Source organism: Schistocerca gregaria, chromosome 4 (genome assembly GCF_023897955.1).
Source record: "Schistocerca gregaria isolate iqSchGreg1 chromosome 4, iqSchGreg1.2, whole genome shotgun sequence".
Lineage (NCBI taxonomy): Eukaryota > Metazoa > Arthropoda > Insecta > Orthoptera > Acrididae > Schistocerca > Schistocerca gregaria.
The window spans coordinates 654,823,241-654,832,999 of record NC_064923.1 but is presented as its reverse complement, the minus strand read 5'-3'; the positions used below and the strand labels follow the sequence as shown (position 1 = coordinate 654,832,999).

At 46.4% G+C, this 9,759-nt stretch overlaps 1 protein-coding gene across 1 annotated transcript in view; it reads left to right on the top strand.

Moving 5' to 3' along the window:
• The first annotated feature begins 2,973 nt into the window (after window positions 1-2,973).
• The window catches only part of LOC126267403 (protein amnionless), a 122,890-nt gene continuing 116,104 nt past the window's right edge, over window positions 2,974-9,759 (top strand). Inside the window, exon 1 of the mRNA XM_049972631.1 lies at window positions 2,974-3,026. Coding sequence (XP_049828588.1) covers window positions 2,987-3,026 — 40 coding nt within the window. The 5' untranslated portion in view covers window positions 2,974-2,986. The remainder of the gene's footprint in view (window positions 3,027-9,759) is intronic.

The following is a 9,759-nucleotide window of genomic DNA, read 5'->3' as shown; positions in this document are numbered from 1 at the left end:
GAGGTTCCAGACTGTAGCGCCTAGAACCGCTCGGCCACCCCGGCCGGCACGAGCCAGTTGCTCGGCCACCATTGACCAGACGTTTTCAATTGGTGAGACCTGGAGAATGTGCTGGCGAGGGCAGCAGTCCGTACAGGACCTGCAACATGCGTTCGTGCATTATCCTGCTGAAATGTAGGGTTTCGCAGGGATCGAATGAAGGGTAGAGCCACGGGTCGCAACACATCTGAAATACACTCCTGGAAATTGAAATAAGAACACCGTGAATTCATTGTCCCAGGAAGGGGAAACTTTATTGACACATTCCTGGGGTCAGATACATCACATGATCACGCTGACAGAACCACAGGCACATAGACACAGGCAACAGACCATGCACAATGTCGGCACTAGTACAGTGTATATCCACCTTTCGCAGCAATGCAGGCTGCTATTCTCCCATGGAGACGATCGTAGAGATGTTGGGTGTAGTCCTGTGGAACGGCTTGCCACGCCATTTCCACCTGGCGCCTCAGTTGGACCAGCGTTCGTGCTGGACGTGCAGACCGCGTGAGACGACGCTTCATCCAGTCCCAAACATGCTCAGAGGGGGACAGATCCGGAGATCTTGCTGGCCAGGGTAGTTGACTTACACCTTCTAGAGCACGTTGGGTAGCACGGGATACATGCGGACGTGCATTGTCCTGTTGAAACATCAAGTTCCCTTGCCGGTCTAGGAATGGGTTCGATGACGGTTTGGATGTACCGTGCACTATTCAGTGTCCCCTCGACGATCACCAGAGGTGTACGGCCAGTGTAGGAGATCGCTCCCCACACGATGATGCCGGGTGTTGGCCCTGTGTGCCTCGCTCGTATGCAGTCCTGATTGTGGCGCTCACCTGCACGGCGCCAAACACGCATACGACCATCATTGGCACCTAGGCAGAAGCGACTCTCACCGCTGAAGACGACACGTCTCTATTCGTCCCTCCATTCACGCCTGTCGCGACACCACTGAAGGCGGGCTGCACGATGTTGGGGCGTGAGCGGAAGACGGCCTAACGGTGTGCGGGACCGTAGCCCAGCTTCATGGAGACGGTTGCGAATGGTCCTCGCCGATACCCCAGGAGCAACAGTATCCCTAATTTGCTGGGAAGTGGCGGTGCGGTCCCCTACGGCACTGCGTACGATCCTACGGTCTTGGCGTGCATCCGTGCGTCGCTGCGGTCCGGTCCCAGGTCGACGGGCACGTGCACCTTCCGCCGACCACTGGCGAAGTACTGTGGAGACCTCACGCCCCACGTGTTGAGCAATTCGGCGGTACGTCCACCCGGCCTCCCGCATGCCCACTATACGCCCTCGCTCAAAGTCCGTCAACTGCACATACGGTTCACGTCCACGCTGTCGCGGCATGCTACCAGTGTTAAAGACTGCGATGGAGCTCCGTATGCCACGGCAAACTGGCTGACACTGACGGCGGCGGTGCACAAATGCTGCGCAGCTAGCGCCATTCGACGGCCAACACCGCGGTTCCTGGTGTGTCCGCTGTGCCGTGCGTGTGATCATTGCTTGTACAGCCCTCTCGCAGTGTCCGGAGCAAGTATGGTGGGTCTGACACACCGGTGTCAATGTGTTCTTTTTTCCATTTCCAGGAGTGTATAACATCCACTGTTCGTCAATACGAACAAGAAGTGACCGAGACGTGTAACCAATTCCACTCCACACCATCACGCCGGGTTATACGCCACTATGGCGATGACGAATACACGCTTCAGCCGGCCGCGGTGGTCTTGCGGTTAAGGCGCTCAGTCCGGAACCGCGTGACTGCTACGGCCGCAGGTTCGAATCCTGCCTCGGGCATGGATGTGTGTGATGTCCTTAGGTTAGTTAGGTTTAAGTTGTTCTAAGTTCTAGGGGACTGATGACCACAGATGTTAAGTCCCATAGTACTCAGAGCCAATACACGCTTCCAATGTGTGTGCACCGCGATGCCTCCAAACACGGATGCGATCATCATGATACCGTAAACAGAACCTGGATTCATCCGAAAAAATGACGTTCTGCCATTCGTGCACCCAGGTTGGGCGTTGAGTACACCATCGCAGGCGCTCCTGTCTGTGATGCAGCGTCAAGGGTAACCGCAGCCATGGTCTCCGAGCTGATAGTCCGTGCTGCTGCAAACGTCGTCGAACTGTTCGTGCAGATGGTTGCTGTATTGCAAACGTCCCCATTTATTCACTCAGGGATCGAAACGTGGCTGCACGTTCCATTACAGCCATGCGGATAAGATGGCTGTCATCTCGACTGCTAGTGATACGAGGGCGTTGGGATCCAGGACGGCGTTCCGTATTACCCTCCTGAACCCACCGATTCAATATAACTGCTAACAGTCATTGGATCTCGACCAACGCGAGCAGCAATGTCGGGATACGATAAACCGCAATCGCGATAGGCTACAATCCGACCTTTGTCAAAGTCGGCAACGTGATGGTACGCATGTCTCCTCCTTACACGAGGTATCACTACAAAGTTTCACCAGGCAACGCCGGTCAACTGCTGTTCGCGTATGAGAAATCGGTTGGAAACTTTCCTCATGTCAGCACGTTGTAGGTGTCGCCACCGGCGCCAACCTGAAAAGCTAATCATTTGCATATCACAGCATCTTCTTCCTGTCGGTTAAATTTCGCGTCTGTAGCACGTCATCTTCGTGGTGTAGCAATTTTAATGGCCAGTAGTGTATATACGTGTATGGATATGGTGTCTGTTCTTTCGGATATGTGCGAAAGAACAGACACCATATCCATATAAGTATAATTGTAATATTTTGTGGTTAGAAGAATAAAGACGTGTAGAGCGAACAGGGAGAAGTGCAGCTGTGTAATCGTGCAGTGAGTTGAGTGGTACGGTGACGTGTGACACCGGACACCGCAGGCTGCATCTGGTGTAGTCGGGGGGGGGGGGGGGGGGGCGGCCAACATTAAAGGTCAGTCTGCAGTCTGCAGCCGGCATGGCGACAACACGGCGAGCTCCGCTGACGAGGACCGCCGGTGAGTGAGCTTGGGTGGCAGGAGCGAGCGTTACACACCTGTCACTGGGAAATCAGCAGCAAACCATCGCTATTGTCTAGACAAACTGTGCACATCATCTTACTCGCCAGATGTTCCTGTCGTTTTTAGGGTTTCGCACCTCAATCGGTAAAAACGGGTCCCTGATAGGATTGCTTTGTTGAAGGTCGGTCTGCCTATCTGTCCTTCTGTTGAGAGCTCTTTCTCTCAGGAGCGGCGGGAGATATTTATATCAAATACAAAGTTTCTACTGTTCCTTGACGGTATAAACAAATTAAGCTTCTGAGTCACTGCAATCAAAAGATAAGGCCGTTTATCTCTAAATGTAGTCGTAAAAGGGAGTGTGTTGAGTGACTGACCCGTCACCGTCCAGCCCAAACGGCTAAGTACAGAAACTTGAAATTCGGTGAGGGTGTTTATCTCATACTGTAGGAGTAGTTTAACAAGGGATATTTCTAAATTCCACCGCCAAGCGGGTGAGAGGATAAAAGGTTTTTTGAAAATATATCGCTGCTAAGGCAATTTTGAAGCAAGAAATTCGAAAATTGGTTGTCATTTTTTTCTGTTTTCCGTCTTTCCCTTAGTTGCGTTTAATTTGTGGAGGTATGTACTGTCTTTGCAACTAAATAATGGCAGTTTGTTGCCTATCGTTTGGTGTTACTTATGATTTCCAGTGCTGTTAACTTATGCGTGTGGTCCTGTGGATGTATTTGTTAGTTTCCGTTCTCCAGCTCGCCGATATCTGGCGTTCTTTCACCTACATTTGTCACATCGCACTTTCCATTTTGCGACCAACATACGTGTGTTTTCGGTTGGCAGCACTACATAACGAAAACACACATATGTTGATCACAAAATTGAAAATGCAAGCCGGCCGCGGTGGTCTCGCGGTTCTAGGCGCGCAGTCTGGAACCGTGCAACTGCTACGGTCGCAGGTTCGAATCCTGCCTCGGGCATGGATGTGTGTGATTCCTTAGGTTAGTTAGGTTTAAGTAGTTCTAAGTTCTAGGGGACTAATGACCACAGCAGTTGAGTCCCATAGTGCTCAGAGCCATTTTTTTTTTTTGAAAATGCAAGTGATATATACGATGTGACAAATATACGTGAATAAACGCCAGAAAGCGTCCAGCTGGAGTATAGAAACTAACAAATACATCTCCAGGGTTCAGAGCAGTATGGTACTCAACATCTTAGGTCATCAGTCCCCCAGAACTTAGAACTACTTATACCTAACTAACCTAAGGACATCACACACATCCATGGCCGAGGCAGGATTCGAACTTGCGACCGTAGCAGTCCCGCCATCTCCAAGGCTACAAACATGAGTTAACAGCACTGGAGTCGTAAGTAACACCGATTTTGAGTTCACATTACGGAATTTGTGCTACAAAGGTTGATTCTAACCTTTAAAAAAAGAGAAAAACAGGATAAAATATAATATAGCAGCATATTATATCTACCACCTAATACGTTTATTGTATGTATAAAAGGAAACATGTATTTCAGGTCACTGATGATGCTTTCCAAATAAAAGAAGCGAAACGCGTATGGCAACAAACAAACTGCCTGTATTTAGCCGCAAAGACGGTACATACTTCCACGACGAAAAGTGGTGTTTGGTTTCTCGTTGAGAAATGCGTGTTTCAGCAATTTGGGCATTTTAACCCCTATGTGGTATGAGGGTGAAAGTCCTTTGAAAATAAATCATTATTGAAGTACTATAAAGAATATGTGAAGCTACATCTATGGAAATTGGCATTTGAGTTCTCAGTTAAAAATTTAAAAAAATGTTTTGAGTGTTTTTGGAAATTTAACCCATAAGGGGTAAAACATGGGATGAGAGTTTTATGGAAATATTTCTTACGAGGGCATATTTGAAATTAAGTCTTTGAAAATTTGTATTTGACTTTCCGATTAAAAATTAAAAAAAAATTGTTTCAGTGTTTCTTGCAAATAGCACCCGTTTGGGGATGAAATAGAGGATGAAAAATTTTATGAAACTATTTCATTATGAAAGTATTTTTGAAGCTAAATCTATGAAACTTTTTATTTGACTTCTAAAGGAATTTGTGTTAGGGCATAAAACTTTGTGTAGAAATATAACCAAAAGAACTCAAAAGGCAGGATTAACGAAGACCTCCGAGTCTAGCTGCCAGAATCACTTTTTAGTCAGAAGTACGTCCGGAAGAGACAAATGCTTCTATGGCCCTTATTAGAGTGAGAAGCAAAGATGATGCTGCAGTTTATAAAAAAAAATGGTTAAAGGAAAACAAAAAAAAATCTGTGTAGAGCATACAGGCGAAGCAGAGGGCCTAAGCTTATGTCACATATTTTGATACTCGCAAAGTCGCAAAGACACTCGTCAAAACCCATGGATGAACTATCTACGTCTATAAGTAAGAGTGTACGGAAACCTCAGAGAGCGAGTTCTACTGGCAGTTGTCTCATTTTTCAATATGGTCTCGGTTTCTTCACAAACATTTTTCCGATCGTTCCGTCGGCTGGCTGAATACCCTGACGCACCTCTTTCTGTATCTCCCCTAGCGTCTTGTAAAGTTGTCTATGAAGCTGTGTTCCCACATAACCGAAAATATGGTAGTCAGTGAGTATTTTGGAAATTGGTGTAAGTTCCTATGACACCAAACTGCTGAGGTCATCGGTCCCTAGGCTTACACACTACATAATTTAACTTAAACTAACTTACCTTAAGGACAGAACACAAACCAATTCCCGAGGGATGACTCGCACCTCCGACGGGGGAGCGATGCAAACCGTGGCAAGCCGCCCTCAAACCACGCTGCTACCCCGTTCGGCTAGTCAGAGAGTATCAACTCGGGACTATAGAAAGGCTGAAGAATTCCTCACACAAATGTCCTGATTTTGACACAGTGAGACTGTGAGACCGCGCGGTGTCGTGCTGCAGGATAATCTTGTTAGCAGGGTGATTATCGTGGAGCTTCAAAAGCGACTGAATGTAACGGACAGCATTTACGATTTGTTCAGGTTAAAGAAAATCCACCACAATGCAGTTTTCTGCATCTCAGAAGCTGCAGATCCTACTGTCAATATTTGCTTTTTGTGACGACGAATCTAAATGACGCTATTCCACACTCTGGCGTTTTGTTGCATGTCATAATTGTGGGATTAGATTTTGATCTATGTCACTACACTCATCGAACTGTCTCCATTCACAGTGGTTGTAGTTGTTCTCTAGTCTTTATGTTCGATTAATGGAGGGACTTACTACGTCCGGACAGGCCTTGGAAGGCCCAATCCTACCGACCGGCCGCCGTGTCATCCTCTAAGCCCAGGGGCGTCACTGGATGCGGATACGGCGGGGCATGTGGTAAGCACACCGCCCCCCGGCCGTTGTCAGTTTTCGTGACGGGAGCCGCTACTTCTCAGTCAAGTAGCTCCTCAGCTCCTCAGTTTGCCTCCCAAGGGCTGAGTGCACCCCGCTTGCCAACAACGTTCGGCAATCTGGACGGTCACCCATTCAAGTGCTAGCCCAGCCCGACAGCGACTGACTTCGGTGATCTGACGGGAACCGGTGTTATCACTGCGGCAAGGCCGTTGACAGTGGAGGAACTTAATAGGCATAAGTTTTTCGATAACCCAAGTTTTGAATATTCTTCTAATCAAAATATTCTTCTAATCAAAAAACATTACAATTGTAAGCGGTAAGTTTACACAGTGTGTTCCAAAAGTAACGAAACCTTATGGTAATATGAGTAATTTGCAAAAGTTATCGAAAGTGGCCCCCATTATGCGATTCACATAGCTACGGTCTTGGTTCGTTGAACACACTGGTCTCGTCAAACCACCGAAGATAAGCAACGACTGACGTGTAGGGATGGTCGTTATCGCTGAAACAACCGTTTTTTCCATTTCTATTTTAACCCCACTGTTAAAACGTTCAAAATAATGGTTTCCGAAATAACCGATTTTCGGTTTTTTGTTGCCGTTATTTCCAGTAATAAACGTGGACTTGGACCAAAGATTGAAAAATTCTAAGAGGTGAAGGAATAGGAGCTCTCGATCAGTATGGGATTTAGGCTGTGGTAGAAATCGGTCTTAGTTTCTCCAGCACTGACGGCGAACGTGAAGAAGACGGCCGCGGCGAGGGCGAGAGCGAAAGGTCACAAGCTGATGACCTTCCCGCATCATCACTTTTTGATGGTATCGGTGTTTCACTCTGAAGCAATCACAAAATTAAAACTTCAGTTATTATACCATGTTTATAGCACGTCAGTACAATTATAGGTACATCAATCAAAGTCGGTTTCTCTTTCATGGAACTTGTGGATATTTTCTACTGACGTCACACATTTTTGAAGCAAATGGAGTATTGTACTTTATTCTTGCTTCACGTAGTAAAATAATTCCAAACTAGGAATGATTCCATTCTGCATACAACAAACATCTCGGAAGGACAACGAGAAACTACCGTATAGACTAGGTGCGGGGAAGTTTTCACGCTGCATGTGCAATATAGCGTCTAATAGGCGACGCTACCCATCAAAAAATATGTACATTATTGTCTCAGCAATGCTGTACCGATTCTTACGTGTTTGTTGCTAGTTGCCAACTGTCGGCGTTGTTATAAAAACTACACTGATCGCTTTTCCTATTTTCTGCAGCAATTTAGTATTCCAAAGCAAATAAAACTTTACAAATAAATATTACCCATTTTAAAAAAGAAACGTTTTATTTAAAACATTATAGTACTGCTGCATTAACAAATTGATATGCTGATTTTTTTCAACTGTTGTTAAAAAATGAAAAACGTTTTGTTACAGTTGAGATCAAAGGAATATCGAAAAATACCATTTAATCGGAACTAAAATATCGGTATCGGTTTTAACCGGTCGGTTTTTCCCATCCCTCTGGCCATGGCCGGTAGTTGGATGGGTTACCATCTCGGTACGCCACGCGTTATTGGTAGCTTTCCCTTTACCTTTCCGGCAAAGCAGAGGAGTGGTGGTGGCGTAAAGTTTCTGATCACCATACTTGGCAGCAAGCCCTGGATTAAATTCCAAACCTCTTTACAGTGTCTCATGGAGCGACGGCATATTACGCTACTGATGGTGATCCGTCCATCGGATGGCGACATTAATCTTTGCGGCCTCCTTGTTACTATTCGAGGGGAGTAGACATCATGTAAAGCAAACGTGACACTGCACTACAGACACTTCCATTACAGTCACTTACATGTATCAGATACCCTTAAAACTCAATTTTTACACTTCGTGAAGGAAAGGAAAAACCTTTCCAATTAAGTGGCTGAGCTCGGGATTATCCAGCCAATCATGTCATACCACTTTTACTTTTACATATGTCATAACGTTTATCGAGGAACTACAACAATGCATTGTTAATTGTTTTTTTGCCATTAGGGAATAGATCGATGATCAGCTCTACAGGCAACAAACTTAAAACATTCCCACTATAAAAAAGTTTTGTCGCAATTTCATTCATAGGAACACGTATGTCTTTCCTAATGAGCTCGTCGACCTTTCCCTTGTGCACCGAGAAGGCAGTTCGAAGGCGATCTACGTAAAGCTTATCTTGAGTGCTCGTGTTTCCATAGCGGAAGTGGTCACCCGTCTCCCAACAGTACAGTACGCCAACGCGCTATCTCTACACGCACGATAAAGCCTGAGAAGAATATCCTCCTTGACAAGGTATTCGACGACTGCACGCTGCCCAAAGGAAACCTTGATGTCTGTCATTTTGTAAATGTGGCCTGTCGTTATGCCATGGACATTTATGTCGTTACAAGGAAAGACGACTGACGTCGAACGAATTTTGAGCTACGATGCTAGATCCTAACAGGTCGATGTAGACCATACAAGTGTGTAACATAAATCTTCGGGGAACTTACATGGGAATATTTTGTAGAAAAACAACATAGTTCTCGCGAAATCCGGTTGTGTGAACTTACGGAAAGTATATTCAAAGAGGACAGTGCAGCATTACGCTACCACCGTCGTGTATCTCGATCGGAGATCATGAGAATAAGATGAAAGAGGTTACCGCACGTAAAGAGGAGTGTAGGCAGTCTTTTTTCCCTCGCTCAATACGCAATTAGAATAGGACAGAAAATCGATAGTATTGGTATGATGTAGCTTCATGAACCCTACAACCACTCTCGACGTATATATGTGGCATGGACTGAACTAATGTTTGAAGTACTGCTGGAGGGAATTGACACCATGAATCCTGCAGGGCTGCCCATCAATCCGTAAGACGACGAGGGGGTGGAGATCTCTTGTGAACAGCACGTTGCAACGCATCCCAGATATGTTCAATAATGTTCATGTCTGGGGAGTTTGGTAGGCAGCGGAAGTGCTTACGCTCAGGAGATTGTTCCTGGAGCCACTCTGCAGCTGTTCTGGACGTGTGGGGTGTCGCATTGTCCTGCTGGAATTGCCAAAGTCCACTGGAATGCACAACGGACATGAATGGATGCAGGTGATCAGACAGGATGCTTACGTACGTGTCACCTGTCAGAGTCGTATCTAAACGTATCAGGGGTGCCATTTCACTCCAACAGCACACGCCCCACATCATTACAGAGCCTCCACCAGCTTGGACAGTCCCCTGCTGACATGCAGGGTCCGTGGATTCATGAGGTTGACTCCACACCCGCACACGTCCATCCGCTCGATACAATTTGAAATGAGACTCGTCCCACCAGGCAACATGTTTCCAG